This window comes from Capra hircus, chromosome 2, assembly GCF_001704415.2.
Source record: "Capra hircus breed San Clemente chromosome 2, ASM170441v1, whole genome shotgun sequence".
Classification (NCBI taxonomy): Eukaryota; Metazoa; Chordata; class Mammalia; order Artiodactyla; family Bovidae; genus Capra; species Capra hircus.
In genome coordinates, this window is record NC_030809.1 from 28393428 (window position 1) to 28416527 (window position 23100).

General features: G+C 57.9%; 1 protein-coding gene across 8 annotated transcripts in view; it reads right to left on the minus strand.

The window, feature by feature from the left end:
- Nucleotides 1772-23100, minus strand: part of SPEG (SPEG complex locus) — a 58460-nt gene continuing 37131 nt past the window's right edge. For 5 of the 8 annotated variants that reach the window (XM_018058966.1, XM_018058965.1, XM_018058967.1 and 2 more), the window contains 26 exons: nt 22829-23035; nt 22308-22431; nt 22021-22196; nt 19378-19490; nt 18921-19089; nt 18613-18709; nt 18311-18511; nt 16909-16966; nt 16281-16358; nt 15994-16172; nt 15439-15465; nt 14661-14813; nt 14445-14487; nt 13117-13185; nt 10887-12873; nt 10246-10377; nt 7100-7216; nt 6782-6949; nt 6561-6683; nt 6241-6408; nt 5498-6113; nt 4795-5034; nt 4491-4714; nt 3588-3663; nt 3215-3364; nt 2663-2855 (listed from right to left, as the gene is read on the minus strand). In XM_018058966.1, the coding sequence (XP_017914455.1) occupies nt 2663-2855; nt 3215-3364; nt 3588-3663; nt 4491-4714; nt 4795-5034; nt 5498-6113; nt 6241-6408; nt 6561-6683; nt 6782-6949; nt 7100-7216; nt 10246-10377; nt 10887-12873; nt 13117-13185; nt 14445-14487; nt 14661-14813; nt 15439-15465; nt 15994-16172; nt 16281-16358; nt 16909-16966; nt 18311-18511; nt 18613-18709; nt 18921-19089; nt 19378-19490; nt 22021-22196; nt 22308-22431; nt 22829-23035 (5888 nt within the window). Of the gene's footprint in view, nt 2856-3214; nt 3365-3587; nt 3664-4490; nt 4715-4794; nt 5035-5497; nt 6114-6240; nt 6409-6560; nt 6684-6781; nt 6950-7099; nt 7217-10245; nt 10378-10886; nt 12874-13116; nt 13186-14444; nt 14488-14660; nt 14814-15438; nt 15466-15993; nt 16173-16280; nt 16359-16908; nt 16967-18310; nt 18512-18612; nt 18710-18920; nt 19090-19377; nt 19491-22020; nt 22197-22307; nt 22432-22828; nt 23036-23100 lie in introns of those variants that run through there. The other 3 variants (XM_018058962.1, XM_018058972.1, XM_018058973.1) reach the window with 2 other exon arrangements.

Below are 23100 nucleotides of genomic sequence, written 5' to 3' on the forward strand. Positions count from 1 at the left end.
AGGGTGGTGATGGGCTTCACTGTCCAGCTAGCCAATTATGAGAGGCCCACGTGGCAGTCAGGACCAATCTGGAAACACCATACTCCCCCCAACCCCAGGCGTCTAGGGTTGTCATTTCTACGCTGTGCCTCCTGGTGGTAAACAGATAAACCTAGAAGGGACCTTAAGGATTTTTGAGAACAGCAGCCCCTCCTGCCGCCCCATTCCCACACTCCCCTCCATGTGACATCGTAGGGTCTGGCTGGGCTACACTGTCCCTGGAGATTGGCACTGACTCTGACACTCTAGGTCTGCCCAAGCTCCCTCCCTGGGCATAAACTGGTGTATAGGGGCATCAGACCACCAGGGATGAGGGGGCTAACTCCTCTGAGATTTGCCTGGAGTCCAGTCCACACAGGCCAGGGCACTAGATAAACCTTGCTTCCCTTCACTGTAACTGCCTGCCCAGGTGTGGAGCGCTGTCAGCTTTTGATCAGAGCAGTTTTGACAAGGCTCTGCTGACATAAATTACCTTTGCTCCTCCGGGTTTGGAACAAGCAGTTCACATGCCATTTCCAATGGAGATGAGAGGGAAGCTCAAGATCAGAGGGGGGACGGGAGAAGAATTTTACCATTTATCAAGATATGAGTTCAGGCACCTCATTTTTATATGAAAACACTTGCAGTGTGTAGGGGATTAGAGACTCTCACAGGCAAACTGTATATCTTCATCGCTAAAATGGCAGGTGGGAAAGGTGGCTCTCTGGCCCCTTCCAGCTGGCCCTAATATCATGTTATTTTATGATGATGGGGTTTGGCTCTTCCCTTGTGTCCTGAGAAGTCAGAGAGGCTGGGCTGGTCAAAAGGTGGTTTGGACTATAGCCACGGGAGCCTCAAACTTGATCAGCAACACACCAGCACCAGCTCAATGTGCTCATGGTGAAAGGCTTTATTCATTTTACATGGCCAAGAACAGAGTTTTCAGTCTGGGGAGGGACAGGGGTGCACAGTCCCTCTGGACACAGGAACTGGCTCCCCCTCCATCCACCTCAGGGCAGGGCAGCCCAGTTACAGGACCCAGTGACCCTTCTGTGGCACTTCAGGAGGGCAGCTAGAGTCAAGGCACCTTAGCACCCAGTGGATCCCTGGCTTGCCGTGGGAATAAGGGCCAGACTGAGTGTCCCTGGACCCCAGGGAAATCCTCATCTATGGCCCCATCGCAGCAGGCGTACTGACAGCACTCACAGCTGCCCCGTGTGTGCTGATTGGTGCTCTGACACAGAGCGAGGGCGCATGAGCCTGTCCTGCTTCCTCTACAGCTCTTTTCACCATCTCCTCTCACCAATCATCATAATGAAACCCCCTCTGCTCCAGGGGTCAGGACAAAGCTGCCCTGTCCCCTGAACAGAATGAAGAAGGCTGAGCCAGGATGGGGGTGTGGGCTGGTCCCTTCCAGAGCCCAGGAAGTGCTCCCATTGTGATGGTGGAACATGTGAGAAGAGGTGGGGGCCACCCATATGGTTAGAGGCTGGGGGTGGGGATTCAGTGGTCCTGCCAGGATTTCAGAAACTTTAGAGGGAGAAACACACCCACATCTTTCCTCTCTCAAGGAATAAGGGACAGGTGAGGGGCCAGGAGGGTCAGGTGCAGGGGAGGAAGGTCCTAAGGTGCTAGGTGGTATACCTTGGTTCTCACTGGCCCAGAAAAGGCTGGAATGCCCCGTCCCAGTACCCTAGCATCATGTATGCGCTGTACCCCCCGGCCATCCCTCCCCATAGACCACACACATAGGTCCTGCTGCTTGTTGTTTTTATTTTCCTTGTGACAGACAGACAGACAGCTGCACAGACAGCTGGATGGCTGGAAGGGTGGGGTGGGGATGGTCAGGACAACATAGGCAAGAGGGATTGGATGGCAGGGAGACTTCATAAAAGTCAATAAATAAATAAATATGAATGAGAAGGAGGGTGAAGGCCACAGAGAGGCGGTGGGGACATCCTTGGGCCAGCGCAGAGGGCCCAGCGCTGCGTTCACCGGGATAGGAGGAAAGCGCTGCTGGCTTGAGACCCCGCCTCCAGCCTTCAGCCCTCTGCGCTTCTCCTTCTGGGGAGGCTGGCTGCTGGCCACATGCCCCAACCTGAGTCCTCTCTCCTCTCCCTCTCCCCCGTCGCTGCCCTCTCTCACCTACTGCCTCTGGCTCCCATACACTGTCTCCACGTCCTGTTCCTGCTTCAGTGACACTCCCAGCCCCTGGCCTGTAGACACCCTGGGCTCCCCCCCACTTTCCTCCTCTCCATTCATTCACACCCTCCTGGGTTGGCTCTCCCCCAGATGCTCTGTCTCCCTCCCCCGGAACCTCCGTAGAGTCTCCCCCTCCCTATGCCTCGGCTTCTTTTCCTCACTTGCCCATTCCCTCCTTGTCCCTCTTGACCTGATCCTGACCCCACCCAGCCTGGCCCATGGGTCTCCCGCTTTGGCTCCAGCTGGGTGGCATTGGCCGAAGCCCAGGGTCTCTGTCCCCACAGGTCCATGAGGTAATAGCCCGGCCGGATGTTGCTGCTGGTGGTGTCCGAAGCCCCCCCCGCCCCCCCCGCCCACCCGGCTCCGCGGGGGCCCTGGAATGTCCTGGGGCGTCAGCGGGAACCCCGAGTCGAAGCCCGAGGCCGGGCTGTGGTCCGAGGCGCTAGGGGCTGCCTGGGTAAGAGCGGAGCAGCACCTTGTGGCGGGTGGCGGCCTCGGCCCTGCGGCGCCGCTGCTCACCCAGGAACTCTTTGAGCCGGTTGGTGGTGAAGGTGAGCGTCTGGCGGCGCAGTTTCATCAGGTAGGCATCCTGCAGCCACGGGTGGGCCAGGCAGTCCTGCACGGAGGGCCGGCTCCTGCCAGGCCAAGCCAGGGACAGTGAGGCTGGAGGCATGGCTCCCAGAGCAGGACAGACTCCACCCTCCCAGAGACAGGACTCCCAATCCTGGATTCATCCCTAGGGAGTGAGCTTGGACAACTCTGGGACTCAGTTTCCCAGTCCCTGAAATGGGGACAATGATTCTGCCTGTGTCATAGGGCTGTTATGGGCTTTAAAAAGTGGCAGAACAGCCACTTAGGAAAAGTAGGAGTAGTAACTGTAATAATAGCAGCAGCAGCGTATTATTGGTGTGGGGTAGGAGTTGGGGGGCTTAGGTGTGGGCTGGGCCAGGGAGAAGGTCATGCTGGGAGGCTGGCAGGTGTGAGACCCACTCACCAGGGATGTACTGAGAGGACCTTTCGCAAGAAGAGGGTGGCACTCTGGGATGTGTTGGGGTACAGCTGGAAGGCATCAAAGCGGCCCCCTACAATGCGAGCTTCTGTTTCCTGGGGGTCTGGCTCATAGAATGGGGAGCGTCCACTGAGCCTGCAGAGGGGACAGTTCAGTTAACAGATGCAGACTGAGCGTCAACTCACAGGTCCAGGGGGACAGCAGTGTGGGGGTTTCTAGGGGCACAGCACTCGGGGACAAGGATACCTGGGTACTTGTGTGTGTACATGCATGTGTGTATGTGTGCACGACTCGTGCACATGCATGTGTGGCTGGGGAGGTGGGGGTGCAGGCAGAGGGCGGGGCCCGGGGCACTCACATGATGTAAGTGAGCACACCCGCTCCCCAGATGTCCGTGGCAGAGCCGATGGGGTCTCCCTTCACCATCTCAGGAGCTGACAGGAGACAAGAGGCCTTGGTGAGCCAGTTTCCGGGTGGCAAGGGAGCAGAGAGAGGCAGCGTGTGCCACTGGGGGCTTGGGAAGCAAGACGGTGCCCAGGTCACCAGACCACGGGTACAGGCAGAGCAGCAGGCCCGGGATACTGGTGGGCTGCGTGGCCCATGGGGGAGACTTGGGGCACCTGAGGAATCATCCCAGGCACTGAATGTGTGTGGGGGGGGGTCCCCAGAACTACAGAGGAGCTAAGAAGCAGATGATCACAAGCTCTCTCAGATCAGCTCCAAAGGTGGGCGCCCATTCACAAAGAGTGTGGCCAACACTAAGATTAAGAGCTTCTGAAGTCAGCCAGGCTGGCTCTAATCCCAGCCTGCCCCTTCTAGTGACAGGACCCTGAGCAATGTACTAAACCCATCTGGCTTTCCATCTCCTCTGTAAAGCGTGGCTTGCACAGTTATTCTAGGGAATGGAGATGATGAACAGAGCATTTAGCAGGTAGCTAAATGGTAACTAGTTTCCCTTATTTATATAAATTAATAATCAATTCTCCTGTCTTTATCACATCCTGGGTCTACCATGTACACTGATACTGAACAAACACCTCCCTACACCTCTGTTTCTTCTGTAAAATAGGGGTAATACTATGCCAATCTCCAGGGCTACTGTAAAGAAAAATTGAAAAAAATCCATGGAACGGACTTAATTCGCGGCTCACATATAGTAAGTACTCAATATATGCCACGTATGTGGGTGAAGTGGGGTGAGCCCTGGCTGCCGCCCCTTTGCCAGTACCCCATTCCCCCTTGGATGGCATGGTGCCCTTACCCATGAACTCCAGTGTGCCTGTGCGGTGACCCAGGGGCCGCAGAGCCTGGGGGTTGTAGGGCTGGGCACTGCCAAAGTCCACGATCTTGAGGGCATTGTCAGGGGTCAGCAGCAGGTTGTCTGGCTTGATGTCCAGGTGCAGCACATGGCGGCCATGGAGGTAGTCCAGGCCTTGCAGCAGCTGCACCACATAGGTGGCCACGTCGTCCTCTGAATACCGGAATCTGGAGGGATGGGGGTGTCAGAGGATAGCCGAGCCCAGCTCCCCCCACCCCAGCTCCTTGCCCCCCAGATGCCCAGCTACCGGTCGCTGAGCCCACAGAGGAGTTCCCGGTTGCCGCAGCTCTCGGCGATGAGCACGAGGTAACGCGGGGTGATGTAGGCCTCGTGCAGGGCCATGAGCCGCTCGTGGTGCAGAGTCCTCAGCACCTCGTACTCCTGCAGGACCTGCCGCTTGCCCTCGGCCGCGTATGGCACAATCTTGGCCACGAATGTTCGCCCGGTGGCATTCTCCCGGCAGGCACGCACCACACCAAAGCGACCCCTATGCATTGGGGGGCATATCATAGGCTCAAAGGAGCGAAGGGGCACTTGTACTGTGCCGGCTAAGCGGAGGGTAAGCAGGGACCCCTGGGAGCAAGGATGCTGTGGTTCCCAGGGTGGGCCCTGGAGTTCACTCCTGAGATCCTGGGTTTGAGTCCCAGCTCTGCTCTTCACTGACTTGGCACTTCAGGCATATCCTGTAACCTCCCCAACCCATTCATGGAATGGAATAATGCAGTGTCCCTCTCAGCTGTGAAAATTAAGATCACGAGGCCAAAGTGCTGGGCATGACGCCTGGCACAGAGAAAATCTGAACTGACTCATGCTAAGGACCCAGATCTCATCTTCCCAGGCACCCCCAACTCCCCAGGCAGGCTGGTCTTCTCTGAATCCCCATTGTTGCCGAAGCTCCATGCACTCCCACCTCTGTCTTCCTTCCCTCCCCCAGCCCTGGTCCCACTTGCCTGGCCTTCTCCTCCAGGAAGGTATAGGGTTTCTGAGGGGGGCCCTTTCGAAGAGTGGTGCCCTCTGGCCCAGGAGCCCTGGGGGGACCACCCCCAGGGGAGCCTACCACCTCCTTGGCTGGGCTGAGGCTCCGCACAGTCACTTTGGTGGGCTCAGGAGGGGGCTCGGGGGCTGGGGGCTCAGGGGCTGGTGGTGCAGACACAAAGGAGGTCACCATATACAGGGGCATTGAGGAAGAGGCTGTTTTTACTGCTTGAGGGGCAGAGGCTGGGGTGGGGGTCCCAGTGTCAGGGACGGAAGATGTGGGCTCACTTGGGGAGTCCTGGGCACTGGGTGGGGTAGGTTCTACTTGCTGGACAGCCTGCAGGCCCCGGTGCTTTCGTGGGGGGGTTTGGGGTGGTGGACCCACAGCCTTGAGGGAGGACAAGGCCTGGCTCGGGGGTGCTTGGGAAGATGAGGGGCCAAGAGGGGCTGCCTGGGAGCCTGGGGGAGCAGGAGCTGGGGAGGGGCTCAGTGGAGGGGCCAGTGAGGTAGGAGCGTCAGGAGGCGGGGCCCTGGCTGGCCCTGAGGTAACAGGGGCATCTCTGTGAGCAGCAGATGGCAGAGCTGAGGAATCTAAGTAGAGACAGAGAAAACCATCACCATGGTGCCTCGGGGGCAAAACCAGGTGCTCCAAGGAGGGGCTGGACCCAGGGCTCAGTGACCCTGCCCTCCCTGGCCACCCCCGCCCTGTCCCACTGACCTTGTACGCCCCTGACGAGGACTTTCTCAGAAGGGTTGCTGAAAGGCCCTTGCCCAGCACGGTTGGCACAGGCCACACGGAACCTCACAGTCATGCCGACTGGTAGGTGGGTCACGTTGTAGTAGCAGTCGGGGATGCCCGAGCTCACGAGGTGCCAGGAAGACTCCCCTACAGGCAGCATGGGGCAGGGGCTGAGGCCACAAAAAAGGTGGCCCAAGCTCCCAGTGCCATCTGTGAGGAGCTCAGGGAAGGTACTTGTCTCCCCAGCTTCTCCATCCTCCACCTGCCCCCCACCCCTGACCAGCCTGCCAGTCCCTCACCATCCACCCGCCGCTCCAGCGTGTATGTGCAAGGTGCCTTGCTGTCTCCCGGCTTCCAGAGCACCAGTGCTGTGTCCTGGTAGGTCTGGGGCACCTCGGGAGGAGCTAGCTTTCCTGGGGTACCTGGGAAGAGAAGTGGAGCCCCAGTGAGCCCCTGCACCCCATCGAGCCCTGTCCCACCACCCACATCACTACCTCCTGGGTCCCTGCCCTGGACTCACGAGCCACAGCCACGGTACAGGAGCTGGTGATGCTGCCCAGGACGTTGGTGGCAGAGCACTCGTACAGCCCCGCATGCCGCTTGCCCACCCGGGGGATGCTCAGTAGCTGACGACCATCTTTGCAGGACACGATGATCACCGAGGGCTCTGACCGCAGGGACTGCTTGTCTGCGGGCAAAAGAGGAGAAGGAGGGGCTGCAGGGTGAAGCAGCACACATGTCCTCTGGGCCCCTCAGCTGCCACTTCCCGCTGAACATCCCCTGGCCGTGGGGCCACTTGCCTACCCCTCTCTCTCTGGGGGAGATATGATCGCCTCACCTTTCATCCAGGAGATGTGGGGTGCAGGGCAGGCTGCCGGTAGGCAGAGCAGGGTGGCTGCCTCTCCCTCCAGCAGCACCTGGTCCTTGAGTTTGATGTGGAAGACTGGGGGAAAGTCTGAAGCGAGAGCAAAGATGGTCATGGGTCTGCAGGGACCCCGGCTCCCTCACCGCTGATGGAGGGGAGGAGGCATGTGAGAGCTAGCACTGCCTGCAGAGGGCAGAGTGAAAGGGCATCTCTTCCCAGGCAGATGGGGGAAGAAGGTCTTGCCTTTAAGAATTTCCTTTGGGGTGAGCATCACTTTCCCAGGCACTTGCTGTGTGTAGAACTATTTTTCCTTTCACTGATTATTGAAGACATGTTGTAGTTGCTACCTCGTATGTTTGTAAGTCACTTTGAGCACAGCCTGGCACTAAATAAGTGCTCTACAAACACTTGGTTTTGTTCTATTTTTGTTTATTTGGCTATGCTGCACAGCATGCAAGATCTTAGTTCCCTGACCAGGGATTGAACTCGCACCCCCTTGCAGTGGTAGCACAGAATCTTAACCACTGGAACACCAGAGAAATCCCTATAAGCACTTGCTAAGTAAGATGAAAACAAATATTGAAAAGCTACAATGGTTAAGCTCCTGCAATACCCATTCATTCTGGGGTACCACAGGGCAAGCGACAGGAGCTGGTGACCTGGCCTGAGAGTCCCAAGACCGAACATGTGTTCAGTCACAATGTGCAATTTCAAAAGACTGAAAGTCAAGGCAAACCTGGGGCAGACCCTGCAAGTGTGTCAGTCTCCCCCATCCCTTGTCCCCCCTAGGGTCTGGGGCACCTGTCCCAGACCTTCTACACCCTCGCGCATATTAGCTAAGTGAGAGCTTTTGAAATGGAAAGACAATATCTGCATGACCTTGGACCATATCTGTAAATTGAGGAAAATAATAACACCAAGCTCAGAGTTGCCATGAGCATTCAAAGAGGCAAGTAAAGCGCTTAGCAGATGTCTAACATATAATAAACGCTCATAGATGCTAGCTTCTATTGTTGTGATTATTATCTCGTTAACATGCCCAGTGGAGAAGCCAGGCACAGACCCCCAAAGAGGCTGTTTCAGCAAAGCTGGCTTCACAGCAGGCTGGTGAATGGGCCCACGGCAGAGCTGCAGATGGCCACTGTCTTTGCTCCAGGTCTTTGCTAGCCTGTGGCTCATTAGTTCCCTGAGGATTTGCACTTCTGCTCCCTGGGAATGTCTTTTTAGAAAAATCCCATCCTGGTCTGGTGATGGTAGTGGTGTGTGTGGTGGCGGGGGTGGATTTCTTTCATGTGGACTGAGAGGGAGATACACCTGGGAGCCCTGGCTCCTGTCTGTCTGCAGAACCAGCAGGGGGCGGGGTGTGGATGAGCCGGGAGAAGAGGATCTGCAGAAGAGGCTGACAGGACGTCAGCCTGCCCCTTTTCCCACTGTACCCCAGCATTCCCCTAGGAGGGCCCCCACACCCAGGTGCCATCAACATGAAGGGAATATGGTTTTGTCAATGACCACCTTCAGATCAGGGGAGGATACTGGGTAGCAGGGAGAGAGGGAGCCAAGGAGAAGGAGAGATGAAAGGTGACCCTGGTCCAGCTCTGCCAGTCCCACTCCCGATCCTCCCAGGGGCCAGCCCGACTTGGGAAGGTGGGTGTGGGGCAGCCTTCTTCCCAAGGGGAGGGGGCAGAGGATGAAGTAAGGAGACATGGCCTCGGCAAGAAACCAGCTGCACAAGCAACATGGAATCGGGAGAGGGAGCCCAGGTGGGAAGGGATCAACTGTCCCCAGGCCTCAGGCTGGCTTCTCTCTCTACGTAACCCCCTACCCCTCCTTCACTGCCCCTGCCCCCACTGGCTGGCCTCCCTCCCTCCCTCTTCCCTCACTACAGCCCCCTCCACCCACTGCCTAGGGTAAGATGCCCAGACCCCCCCTCCCCGCCCCAGCCAAGGACAGACGAGGTCACATGTTCAGTCACGAGCCCTGCTGAGATGCATCTGGAACAGTTCTGAGGAGTTTCATCGGAAACTGGAGAAGAAGAGATCTGTGACTGATAAAGGCCCTGCATGTAGCCTGGTGTGGTGGGCCTGCTCCTCTCTGCAGGTTGGTCTGGAAACCCTGGCCTCCTGAACTTATGCCATCCATGGGTAATGCTCCCCACTTTCAAGGGGAGGACTGAGGTGACCCAGGGGGGAAATACCTCCCCCGCTGTAGCCCCAGGACACGTGGTCAGAGAGATAGACCAGGGCATATCCCAGGTGTTGCTCCTCCCAGCAAAGAGCCTCGGAGGTGGCTTGTCTGTGTGCAAAGCTTTTGGTGGGGGCAGAGTGGATAGGGAGGAGCGATTGGGTGTTTGGGGCTATAGAGAAATGGAAGGTTGAAGGCACAATCCAGACTGTGGGCCTCTAGGCTGGGAGAGAAAGAGAGTCTTTGGGAGCACGTTCACAGGCTTCCCAGATGGCTCATGGGGTAAAGAATCTGCCTGCTAATGCAGGAGACTCAAGAGAGGAGGGTTTGATCCCTGGGTCAGGAAGATCCCCTGGAGTGAGAAATGGCAACCCACCCCAGTATTCATGCCTGGAAAATTCCGTGGACAGAGGAACCTGGCGGGCTATAACCATGGTGTTGCAGAGTCGCATGCGAATGAGAACTCACACAACAATCCTGTATACACACAGCACCAGGGGGTGTTGAAGGGCAGGGAGTCTGATCCTGAGCTCCATCAGAACCACACCCAGGGACAGAGACCTTCTGGGGGGCGGAGAGAGGGGGGCTCTGGGTGCAGAGGGTCATACAGTCCAACTCACTACAGCTCTGTGACTTGGACAAGCTATTAGCATGGCTAAGCCTCTGTTCTCTCACCTGTAAAATGCGCAGATGACAAGACTAGCTCCTAAGCAATGTGTGAGGGGTGAGTGATCCAATGCTTGCCAAGTGCTAAAGCACACTTGGTGTTGCTAATTAATGGCAGCTGAAGCAATTATGATGATTGTTGTTCTTTCCTGACTCCAGGCCCCCTCACCACTGCCAGGGCTGCTCCACGCTACAACTTGTAGCCAAGTTGTACCCAGCTATAACTTCCCTGGGGCTCGCAGCGGGCTACTCACTCAGCAGGCCTGGATTACCTGACTCACTGCGCACATACTGGTGACCCAAATCCTCCTGGACACTACCAGAGAGGTTTGGCTGTGACAACCCCTTGTCCTTCCGCAGCCGAGAGAGGCCCCAGCGCAGGCGGCTTCGACTTTCTGCAGGAGCTGTGAAGAATCAAGCCTGTGAGCACTTGCCTGCCCACTACCAGGGAATAGAGAACTTCTAGCCCCGACCCTTCACTGGTGGTTCAGTCGGTAAAAAATCTGCCTGAAATGCAGGAAACCCAGGGTTCAATCCCTGGGTGTTGGAAAGAGCCTCTGGAGAAGGTCATGGCAACCCACTCCAGTATTCTTGCTTGGAGAATTCCATGAACAAATGAGCCTGGTAGGCCACAGTCCATAGGGCCGCAAAGAGTCACAAAGACTCGAAGCGACTAACACACAGCCTTGACACTGGCCGGCTCCTGCAACAGTCTCTATCCTTCAGCCTTCCACCGCCCTAGTCCTGCCAGTTCTGTCCTGGGGGCCTCCAGAAATGTCTCCGCTTCTTTGCGCTGGGAGTCCATGACCCTCTCATTCTCCCCGCACCTGACATATCAGCCCCGCCCCCGCCAGATCCCACCACACCTGCTTACACTTTCACCCTCCACTCGCCCCCTGGGGCCCCTTCTCACCCGAGGAGCCCGACGTAGCGCTGGCCTCGGAGCCCAGGGACTCTGCGGAAGGCGTGGCGGCGCCGGCTTGGGCCGCCAGCTGGTTTTGCGCGAGACCCAGGCGCCGCAGACTCTCTCCCTCGGATGTGGCCCTGCGCAGCCGGCCGAACAGCGGCGTGCTGCGGCCCGACGCGCCCCCCGAGTCCTCGCTGCTGCCGCTGCGCTGCAACCGGCTCGACAGCCGCTCCAGCGTGGAGCTGAGCCTCCGGCGCACCGTCAGCACCGGGGAGCCCCGCGCCGAGCTGCCGCCCTCCGAGCTCTCGCCGTCCCCGCCGCGGGGCTCCCAGGCCGGGTGGCGCTGCGCGGGCGGGGTCCGCCGCAGACGCTGGGACAGCGACAGCGAGAGGCGGCGCACGAGGCCCGGCTCCCCGACCGCCCTGAGGTCCTGCACGGAGCGCGAGCGCTCGGGCCGTCGCACCAGCTCCAGCGGCGTGCCCGCCGGGCTGGGCCTGTAGATGCCGTCCTCCTCCTCAGCCCCGCGGAAGGGGCCGCGCTCCTCCGACCGCGAGCGGCTCAGCAGCCGCAGCCCCCGAGACAGGGGCGACTCCCGGCTGCGCTTGAACTTGGCCTCGAACACGGCCTCCGACTCCAGGTTCTCGATGCTGCTGCTGAGACTGCTCCCTGGCCTGCGGGGCACCGCGGGGACCCGGGCTTTTTCGGCTGGCCCTGGGGTTGCTCCAGCTCCCGGGAGCAGGCGCTTCTCGGAGGCTCCCGGAGGTGGGGAGGCCACCCTGGAGAACACAGCCGGGTGGGCCTTGGGCTCCGACCGAGATGCAGGAGATACGACTGCGCCCTGCGGGGGGCCTTGCGCCTGGCCTGGCAGCTGGAGCGACTGCATGATCTGCGCGTACGGAGTGAGCGGAGCCGCTAGGGTTTGCAGAGCTGTCGGGGGCTGTGTGGGCTTAGGGGCCCGGGCTGGTTCTGGCGTGGATTCTGGGGCCTTCTCTCGGGCAGGCTGCGGTGCTGGAGGCTGTGCAGCCTCACTGGGGGCGCCCACAGGAGGTTCTGAAGCCTTAGGGGTGCTGGGCTTGGCTGCACTGGGCTGCACGGGGCTAGGTGGTTGGGCCTCGCTGAGGGCGGACAAGGAGGGAGACTCCTGCAGCTTGCGGGCCCCCAGGCGGGCCACAGGGATCTCGAGGGGTGCCCCAGCTCGGCGGTGCCGGCCACGGGGCTCTGCCTCACCCTGTGAGAAGCTGCTGCTCTTCTGCAGGCCCCGAGCCTCAGGTGGGTGCTGGTAGTGGGGTGCTGCCTCGCTGGAGGCCGCCCGCGCCAGCCGGGGGTCCCGAGCCCGGCCCCCCAGGCTCTCCAGCAGGGGGCCCCTGAGGCCACTGACCTTGCCATCATCGGGGCCACCCCTCAGCAGCCGCTGGCGCAGGGCCTGCAGCCTCTGGGCATACTCGCCCTCACCCAGGCCTCCTCGGGTCAGGCGGGTGGCCCCCGGGCTGGGGCTTCGGCGCTGCGGCAGCTCGACGGACGCTGCCTTGTGCAGGCCCCGGCCCGGTTCCCTCGGCCCGGCCCGGGGCAGGGCGCTCTCAGCCGAGCTGCCCCTGCGGAGCTCTCCCCGCCGGGGGCTGGGCCCGGACGGGGACTCCTGGCCTGGGGAGGGGAGTTCCTGAGGGCTGGGGGCCTCCTGGTCCTGAGAGGGGGCCTTTCCTTGTTCCTGCCAGTCCATGGGGGTGGGCGCCCCAGCCTCCGGGGCCCCGAGGGCCTCATCCTCGGTGGGAATGTCGGTGAGGGACACCCGGGAGCCCGAAAACTCAGGCTGCAGAGGTCGGGGCACAGAAGGCAGCTCCTCCAGCTCTTCCTCTTCAGAGTCGGATGATGACGACAGCCCTCCACTGGGGGGTGGTCTTCGGGGCACAGCCACCCACACCCGCTCCGGGGGTGCCCGCAGCAGCTCCGGGATAGGGCGCAGCACCAGGTGGCACTTGTAGCTGATCTGGGAGCGCTGGAGACAGGGTACCAGAGTCAGACCTGAGGGCCCTTCGGGGCCAAACTGACCCACTCAGGCCCACCTTATCCTCAGGGGAGAAGGCCTAACGCAGGCAGACGTGGCAGCCGAGAGAATTAAAAAGTGTATGAAGATAGATGTGCAGAACTGAGAGCATCTGACAGAAAAGGCAGCATTAGAGAGAGCAAGCTGTAGAATGTTGAAGATGAAGGCAGAGAGGTGGGGCCCAGACAAGTTTACCTGCCACCTCCTCCGGGAGAGGAATAGCTTTAGGTGATCCGTGCTCACCTCTGCACCCTTTGCCTGTGCCTGTAAACCAAGAAAGAGGGCCTGAGGCAAAGTCCTCCGTCAACCTTAACGCTCCAGCTTCAGCAGTGCAGAGATAATGTCCAGAGGGGACAGCAGATACAGCAGCATCGAGTCTGGGCTCCTCAGGCTCCCTTCCCAGGGGGGTCTGTCACAACTCCCACCGTCAAGGTGCCCACGTGTGGACAAATTCCCTGAAGCTAAATGGAGAGGTTTCCCACATGGTGCTAGTGGTAAAGAACACGCCTGCCAACGCAGAAGACATTAGAGATTGGGTTCGATCCCTGGCTCAGGAAGATCCCCTGGAGGAAGACACAGCAACCCACTCCAGTATTCTTGTTTGGAGAACCCCATGGACAGAGGAGCCTGGTGGGCTACAGGCCATAGCACTGCAGAGAGGCGGGCACGACTGAAGCGACTGAGCACACGTCCTAAAGTACAGAGAGAGGACATCGGTGGCTCCCAGACTCCAGACCTTACACCAGGGCTCGAGGCCCTACCATGGCACACTGGCTGCCCTGGGAGGCCTGTGCTCAGGCCTCTCACTTGAAACCTGCTCCCCAGTTTACCAACTGCCTTCCTAAAGAGCCAGAGCCCCAGACATCTGCAGCCTTGGTGGGCCAGACCTCAGATGCCCTGCTCAGCCACCCACCCAGGCTGTCCTTTTGAGAGCTCGTTTCTAATCTGAGAGACCAGGCTTGTATTCCAAGCACAGACACCAGAATGACCTCAGCCTTCTGTGGACCCAGCACAGTTCTCCATGAACAGTTTGCTTGTACTGGGTCATTTGCTGAAGCCCTCCCTCTGCCTGGTGCTATGCCCTGCGGTGCTGGGGTTTGAAGATGAGTGAGAACTCTGTCCACAGGGAGCTCAAAACCAAGAGGACAAACCAGCCAGGCCACCCACCAACCACAGTATGCAGGACTAGGGCAGGAGAGAGGTGAGCCCCAGGAGTGAGGAGGCCCAGGGCTGATCTCAAGAGCCAAGGAGAACTCTCATGAGTATCCCTAGGATGTCAGGGGAGGGGGCAGGTCAGACCTGTGCCTTGCAGTCTGTGATACTCCAATTTGAGCCTGTTTCCTTATCAGCCAAAGGGGAGTGATAATACCTTCCTTTGTAGAGCTATTGTGAGGCTAACAGATTATACGTAAATAAAATGCACATCATGGTTACTGCACACAGGAGGGGCTCTAAATGGAGCTGCTAATAACGTTCTCTCTCCTTCAACCTCTTCAACCACCGTTTTGGAAGACAAGACTCACTTTAAACCAAGGATGTTCGAGGGTCTCCTCTGCAGTAGGCCTCCTGTAAAGGAAGGAGTATTAAAAAGGTATTTAGCATTCATTCATTAAATGTTTGGGAAAATGGGGCCACTAAGGAGTTGGGGGACTGACTGACTGCAGGCAAAGGCTTGGGCTGGAATAGGGGTGGCGTGGGGGAACTCTGCAGCGGGGAGGCACCTTGGGCCTCGTACTCACAGCCTGTCCCGCACCAGCACTTTGATGAGGAAGCCCCGGGCCTCCCTGCTCAGGCTCAGGAACGTGGTCTCCTCAAAGGCCACGTTGTAGTTTCGGATGTTCATCAATGTCGTCCGATCGTTTTCCCCAACGAACGGGGAGATTCCGGTCAGGCTGCATGGGTGGAGAGGGCTGCAGTGAGGGTGGGGCACCAGGGGCTGAGAGGAGAGAGTAGGAAGCCAGCAAGAGCACAGGGCTGGGGACGTGAATGGGCGCTGGGTGAATCTGGGCAGAACCTTGCAGATTCTTGCCTGTCCTGCCCCTACTCGGGCCCCTGACGGCAGCACTGCCTTGAGCCCTGGGCAGCCAGACCCCTGCCCTCGGCCTGTGCTCTTGCAGACCTGTGCCAGCCCTCCCCCAGCTGCAGCCCGTCCCTGCAGTGAGGAGTCTGTGCCCATGGGATATGTCCCCGGAGTCTGGCCCTTCCCTTTCTAGCCTATCTTCTGGACTAGTCCCCTGTCTAAATGGCACTGAGTCAGCACTGGCCTTCCCAAGCATACTACCAGTGTGTCCGACCATTGTGGAGGCACATGTCAGTAGACAAAGCTTGGACACGCAGGCAGGGTGTCTACGTTTATGCTCGTGAGGCCCCTTCCAGTGTAGGAAGCAGCCAGGGCATGGTAGAGAAGGGGCAGGCTGCAGCCCTCAAATGTTCTGTTGCCCCAGGCTCTGCCAACGGTTGGGCCTGCTATGAGAAACTGTTAGGAGACGGGGTTCCTGAGAGCAAAGGGGTTCTTACCAGAGGAAGGCGACGACACCCACAGGCCTGTGGGGAAAGGAGAGTGAGCAGGTAAGAGGGCAGCCCTGCTCCACCAGAAGTGAGCAGTCCTCTCGCTACTGCTGATCTACTGAGGCAGGGTCCTCCCTATGAACACTGCCATGGACAAACGGGCACAGGGGCGCCTCCTTTGGGGAAGACCCTGAATCCAGAGGTCATGATGTGCCTGGAGGACTCAAGGATCATGGCAAGGCTGGCCTAGGAAGTCTGGAGGAATCTGGGGACCAAGAGACTGTGCCTGCCTCACTTGGCGGGGGGAGGCAAGGTGGCTGTAGGTGGGGAGGTGTGGCACCCAGGACTAGGGCTGAGGCCTTGAGTGGCTGGGTTGGCCCTGAGGGAGGAGAGGGAGGTAGTAACAGGGCAGGAGACCCCTGTGAGCAAGGTCAGCAGCTGACTGTCAGAGAAAGCAGGCATTCGGGCTTAGTAAAGCTCCTCTCTGCCCCTGAGTGAGTCCTCAGCATGGCATGGAGGGAAGCTGCCCCGGCCCACCCCAGCAGCTCAGCATGCCAACATTACCAGATGTCAGTGACTCCAGACACAGGGGTCTGGTTGACAATCTCGGGTGCCACAAACTCCGGTGTGCCGTACTGGCAATACTGGGGCTCTCCTGGTGTCAGCTCCTGAGCGTTCCCAAAGTCACAGATCCTCACCTGCTCCTCGCCCTCAACACCATCCCACACCAGCAGGTTCTCAGGCTGTGGGACACAAGGCGAGACGTGAGAGCTGAGGGCCAAGGGGAGGACACCCCAGGGCCTGGCTCCCACAGGTGCTGCCTGCTCCCATCCCCCCCACCTGCATCGCACCTTGACATCCAGGTGCAGCACGTGGTTCTCGTGCAAGTAGCATATTCCTTCTAGCACCTGCCGCATGTAGGCCCGGATCTGTGGAGACAGGAGGCCCAGAGTCCGGGGAGTATTATGTTTGATCACCACCAGGGTTGTGGCAAGAAGCCAGGCTATGCCTGGGAAGTGGCCTTCAGGAGGGGGCCAAAACGTAGGTTTGGGGTTACTGAGGTTCACGGTTTCCATGTGCAGCTGCACAGGCTGAGCACAGCACAATTAGAGGAGGACACCATTTACATGATAATAAGTAGAATTGTGCAGTGCACAATTTGTACAGCCCTACACGGCAGGATAGCACTGAGGCTGAACAGAGTCTGGATGGGGCTCCTTCTGGGGTAACGTCTGAGTGATCTTTATGGGAGGAAGACTGAGAAAGAGCAGAGCTGGGGGCCAGGGTGGGCGCTGAGATTTATAAAAGACAGTGCACGTCCCAGTGTGGGGGTCTGCTGCCTGCCTGACAGTGCCATCCACACCACCTTGGCCTGTTTGTGGGCACAGATGGCATGCCCGGGATGTACCCCTCAGGTCTCAGAGCTCAGGTTGGTGAACGCTGGTGCCCAGCCTGGCCCCTCCCACCCACTGCCCTCACCTCAGACTCACACACGGTGGGTTTCCTGGCCATTCGCTCCAGAAGCTCCTCTGTGCAGCTATGTCCTGGATCAAGGAAACAGTGACCAGTGCCAACAGCTGGGCCCACCTTAGGCGGTGCCCTCCACTCCCAGAGCTCTGGTTGGGCCCTAGCTCAGCACAGGGTTCTCTTTCTCCAAAAAGCACACCTGCTACCAGTTATCAACTGCATCTTCCCCTTCCCCTGTCATCTGGGTGCGTAGATGGGACAACCCTGCTTGAACTCTCGCTGTGGGATCTCAGGCAAGTCACCTAACCTCTCTGAGCCTAGGTTCCTGCCGGTGTCAAATAGGGATAATGTTCTTCTCACCTACCCTGTGAAGTGTCTGTAAGGCTCAAGTTAGAGCAGCGTTTTGTTGACTGTGGATGGAACCTCTTGACTCTATTTGAGAATGACCCAGAAGGCCCATGACACATAATAATTTGTCATTTTGCTGAGGTCAGGGTTCTAACAGTGCAGACTGGGAGGCTAGCGTGTAAGACACGGTCACTCTGTTAGTGGCAGTGGCAAGCCAGCTGCCCAGCATCCTTACCTCAGTGTGACTTTGTTTAACTACAGCTCTTATGAAAGAATAAAATCCGTTCTGTATGAGAAGAGCCTCTCAAATAAAGCCAAGTATTAACGTGCATCTGAAATGCGGGTCGCTGCAAATGTTTGGATATACTGTACTGCATTCCATGATAAAAATCATGTGCCTCTTGCCAACTGTGTGATCTTGGGTGAGTTACTTTATCTCATTACACCTTAGTTGAATCATCTATAAAATGGGGATAATAAAATTCCAAGAGCTAAGTATACATGATAATGAAATAGATATTGGTAAAGCTCCTAGAACACTGCCAGGCACACATCAAGTACTTTGTAAATTTAAGCTAAAAATGCTGGTCTTCACACACGTCTCCAGACTCCATTCTGTAAGTGTTTATAAGATGTCTTGGACTTCCCTGGTGGTCCAGTGGTAAAGAATCCACCTGCCAGTGCAGGGGACACGGGTTTGATCCCTAGTCCAAGAAGATCTCACATGCCTCAGAGCAACTAAGTCTGTGTGCCACAGCTCCTGGAGCCCATGCTCTTTAGAGCCTGTGCTCCGCAACCGGAGAAGCCACTGCAATGAGAAGGCTGTGTGCTGTACGGAAGAGTAGCCCCTGCTCGCTGCAACTAGAGAAAGCCTGCACACAGCAACAAAATAACCCAGTGCAGCCAAAAATAAATAAAAATTTAAAAAAAAACAAAGATGCCTCGAGAAATCCCAGTTGTCAACGGGACCACTTCGTAAAATGTAAAACATGTTGCTAATTGGCTGTTCCAAGGACCAGTCGTTCAGGCCACGTATCCCCCACCCGCCCAGCCTGTCCCAGGATACAGCTCAGTGACGATGACCAGTCCCCGGCGCCTCTCGAAGGCCTCGTGGAAGTAGAGGATGCAGTCATGCTGGAGCCGGGCCAGCAGCCGTGCCTCCCGCCACGCCGATGCCTTTGGCTTGGCCTGGCTGGGGATGAACTTGGCTGCAAACTCCAGTCCGGAGCTTCGCTCCACTACACGGCGCAGGTAGGAGAAGGCACCCCTGCGTGAGGATGCGAGGAGAGGACAGGGCTCAGCTGTTGCTGAGCCTCAGGCCCAGCCTCTATCGGCCCCCAGACACCGCACCCACTCTGAGCCCCACACCTGCCAATCTCCTGGTGGATGTCATAGAAGTCGCTGAGCCTCCTTCCTCGCTGCTCCTCGTCTTCCCCGATCCCTTCCACCTCCATAGCTGTCTGAGCTGAGGAAGAGATGCCTGGTGTTAGGTGGGGAGGACAAGACGAGGGATGGGGCAGAGACTCAGCCAGGCGGGCAGCCAGAAGACACAGAAGAGAAGCATGAATGTTGGAGCTGGGGCTGGAGGGGGGCATGGTCTGCAGTGAAGGGCTGGGCCCACATCATTGGATCCTTGGGTGAGCACTCTGCCTTGCTCCCCTTGAGTTCCAACCCACCTGAGTGCACAGCCAGCTCTGCTTTGCAGGAGACTTCGCCAGCCAGGTTGCGGGCCGTGCAGGTGTAGACCCCTCCATCCTGGGCCCCGGCGCTGAGCACCACCAGGGAGCACTCGTTCTCTTCATACACGAAGCTCACATGGTTGCTCTCGGTCAGCAGCGCCTCATCCTGCAGAGATGGCCGTCACCCCAGCCTGGGCCCAGCTTCCTGTCTGCCTGGGACCCAGTTCTACCTCCACACCAGAGACCCAGTCTCACCCTGCCCTCAGGGTCTAGCGCTAGCTCCCCTAGGGGCCTGGGGCCACCCTTGTTTCCCAGTGTCACCAACACCTCTGGGTCCCACTTCCTCCTCCTCTCTGTCCAGGCTTCCCTGACCCCTTCCAAGCCCCCAGGAAGTCACCCCTCCATTCGACCCCCTCCACCCATGCTCAGAAGGAGGCTGCAGCCAGCCTCTGACCTTGTACCACATGATATCCGGCAGGGGCTTCCCGTCCACCACCACGGCAAAGCGAGCGGTCTCTCCAGCCCCCACCTCCACATCCTCCATGATGGACTCAAACCGAGGGGCCTCTGAAACACGGGTGGTGGTGGGGAAACAGAACGTTGGGGTCACAAGGGCCTCCCTCCTCAGCCCCTCTCTGAGCCCTCCCTCAGCAACCAGCTCAGGCAGAACATCAGACCCCGCCCCCCTCCCGCACCCCTCAGAGTCCCAACACCCCACCCTGGGGCTCTCAAACTTGGCCGAAGAACATGAATTCCTGGCCTGAACCAAGCACTCTCCCTGTAAATCTAAACGTGATGTTCTGCAATCTCGGAAAACCTCAGCCAGGGGGTGCAGGCTTGCTTTGTTGAGCTCTCAGGATTCATTGGCCAGCTTTGAAATTAGGAGATTTTCACACACAAAAGAAATCTGGATTTCCTGCCTCTATTGGAAAAACAGGACTGGCTGTCCTGAGCTGCTTCCCTCACTGCATTAATGGGCTGTCCCGGAGTGGCCCGACACTGCCCCCTGTGGGTGGTGGCCCTCAGCACAGTCCTACTGCGGGCTTCTCTGACTGTACCCCAGGGCCCAGTGGGCGGCTCAGTTTGTGACCCCGCGTGGAGTTCACGGATGGCACTGCCTCCATCTTGAGGTTTTCTCTCTGAATCTTATTTAAATATTTAAGGGGCCTTTTACTATCTGGAAGATGGCAAGATGAATAGTCAACAATTCTCAGTTTAGTTCTCCCCCATGTGACTGATTTTATTCTCCACACATATCATGTTATTTCCTGGTAAAGCAGCTCCTAATTCTCATGATGGAATTTAATACATATTCCAATGTGCTTGTGTTTTTTGGAGAAACTTCTGGTGCCCTCCCCCTCCTTTCTGAGTGTTTGAGGACCCGGGCTTTAAGGGGAGCAGGGGGGAAAGCAGGAGTACTGGGCAGGGCACCACCCAGCCTCAGGCACATAGCTCGACTTCTGCACAGAACAAAAGGGACGGCGTCCTGGGGAAAATGCATCCATGGCCCCGGTATGGAGGGAAGGGACCATTCCACCTGCCGGGGGGATGGGGGTGGGCACAACAGGAAGGGGTGTGGAGGCAAGCCCAGGCCTGCTCTAGCTCTGGCCAGATGGGACTCAGTCTCCCTCAGTCACTGTCTTGTCCAGGCTGGCTGCTGCTCTCTCAGTATCCAGGGCCTCCCCAAACCCCAGGGCTCTTCCTACACCTGGGAAGAAAGATGAATCCTACAGATGCTACTAATAAGGAGCCAGTGGTTGGGACTTCCCTGGTGGTCTAGGGGTTAGGACTCTGCTTCCACTGCCAGGGGCCCAGGTTTGATCCCTCGTTGGGGAACTGAGATCCCACAAGCCATGTCGTATGACAAAAAAGAAAAAAAAAAAACGAAAAAATCACAACCAAGAAGCAAAGGGGTGGCTGAGTGGGAAGTGCAGGGGTTGGGTATGTGGGAGGATGCGAGGCAGAGGGGAAGACACAGAAAAGGGAAACCAGAGACCCAGACCATCAGTGGCTCCACCCCATCCATTATCCCCAGCAGGGCCAGCAGGGCCAGCAGGGCCCCCATATCTCCTCCTCACACAACCTACGGCCACCTCTCTCCCACTTTAAAGCTGCCCGTCCTGCCCTCTAAGAATCTGGTCCCTAGTCTGCTGGGTATGGGGTGGAGGTGGTGGCAGGGGTCAGTCTACGAAGGTCAAAAGAATCAGAAAGTTTCAAGTGGACTTCAACAATTTTTTTAAAGCACCAGAAGATGTACATTTACCCCGTGATAAGATGGCCTGTGCTAACTAAAATGTCACTTTCTTTGCATTTGCTTGGAATCTTATCTACTCAGCAGGTAACTGTTTAGCTCACGTAGATCCGAAGTTCTGAGTGGCAGTTACATGTGTCTAGAGTTAATTAACAAACCAGAAAACAAGACAATTACTACTTAATGCAGGCTACGGTCTGAGAGACTACATCTTGAAAGGAGAAACCTCACTGCAGAGGTTGGGAGGCTCTGTCACACAGGCTTGTGCAAAAAAGCAGCAGCCAGGATCCCAGAGCTGGGAGCCTGGTGATAAGATGCTCTCGCTTGGGCCTTTTTCTCCACCTTCATCCCCCTGCACTGCTCCACCCCTGCCCCCAGCCCCACCCCAGTTTGTTATTCTGGAAGTACTATTTCCTGCTATGTTTAACACAGGAGCTAGGAACACTGTCTGGCTTTGGAGTAGCGCATCCAGGCTTGAATCTCAGCTCCTGACTTATTACATTGTGTGACTCCGGGCCTGTTACTTAGCACATTCTCTGGGCCTCAGTTTCCCCATCTGTAACATGCAGATAATAGCTGATTCCATCTCACAGGGTTGATCTAAATATTAAACAAGTAATAAATGTAAGGTACTCAGCACCGAGCCCAGCACATACAGGTTCTCAATAAATATCTTATTAGTACTAGTATCGTTATTGTTACTACTGCTGCAGTTATTATAGCCATTAGATGGACAAGCCTGAGCAGAGGCACTTAGGATTGTCAGGTGGGTGTGTACACCTGGGGGGTGAGGAGAGGGCTGTGGGCCTCAGAGCAGGGAGAGCTAAAGAGGCCGCGGTCACCCACCTGCCAGCTCCAGGGTGACTGAGCAGGCCTGTGTGCCGTGGCGGTTGCGGGCAGCGCAAGTGAGGGCTCCCAGGTCCCGGCGGCTCACCCGGCAGATCCGGAGAGAGTACTGGTCGTCATCCGGCTGGCTCAGCTCGTACACACCCGGCCGGGCCTCTAGGAGGGCTCCTCGGCAGCTGAGGGACACAGGACGGGGCGGTCACCCAGGATCCAGCCCCAGGGAGGTCAGCTTGGCCAGCTGGAGCGGGCACCTCATGTGAGCAGCAGGGCAGGCAAGGCGGGCTCACCTCCTCCAGACGACCTGGGCCTCCACATGGTTGAAGGTGACGGTGACACTGGCGGGCTGGCCCTCCACTACATACACGACGTCTGGCTTGTCCAGCACGGCGGGCGCCTCCTCCAGGGGCGGGCCTGTAGACAGGAGGGCTGGCTCAGTGCTGGGCCTGACATCAGACCCTTAGCACCCACTGCTCTCGGAACCCTCCCATCACCCCGTGAGCTCCATTTTTTTATAGACGAGGAAGCCGAGGCTTAGAGAGGTTTAGCAACTCGTCTAGGAAACTCAGCCAGGAGCAGCAGATCTGGGATTGGACCCCCAGCTCCTCTGACCCAGCGCCTCAGTCTCAACTTTGGTGCATGCAGCTTTCAGGAGTGAGAAGGAAGCACTCTTGACAGGTAGGAGTTGTGCGCAGCCATGCCAATCCTGCCAGTTATTGTGTCCACACCAGCCCTGGAGCCTCCTCCACGGACACCCAGTCCCCTGGCCCGATGGCTCTCGCCCACCCCCCTCCAGGAACACCAGACTCACCACGCTCCAGCAGCTGCGCGGGCTCGGACGGGGGCGAGGGCTTGCTGCTGCTCTTGATGGTGGTGCTGAGAACCCGGAAGACGTGCTGGACCCCCTTTCGCAATCCAGTGGCTGCCCACCCGGGCTGCCGCAGGCCCGTGACCAGCGCCGTCCACTGGTCTGAGCCCAGCACCTGGTGCTGCACAGTGTAGGTCAGGGCGTCTGGGTCTGGTGGGGAGGCAGCTGCTAGAGGCGGGCCTGGTTGGGGTGCCCCCTGCCCCCATTCTGCTGGC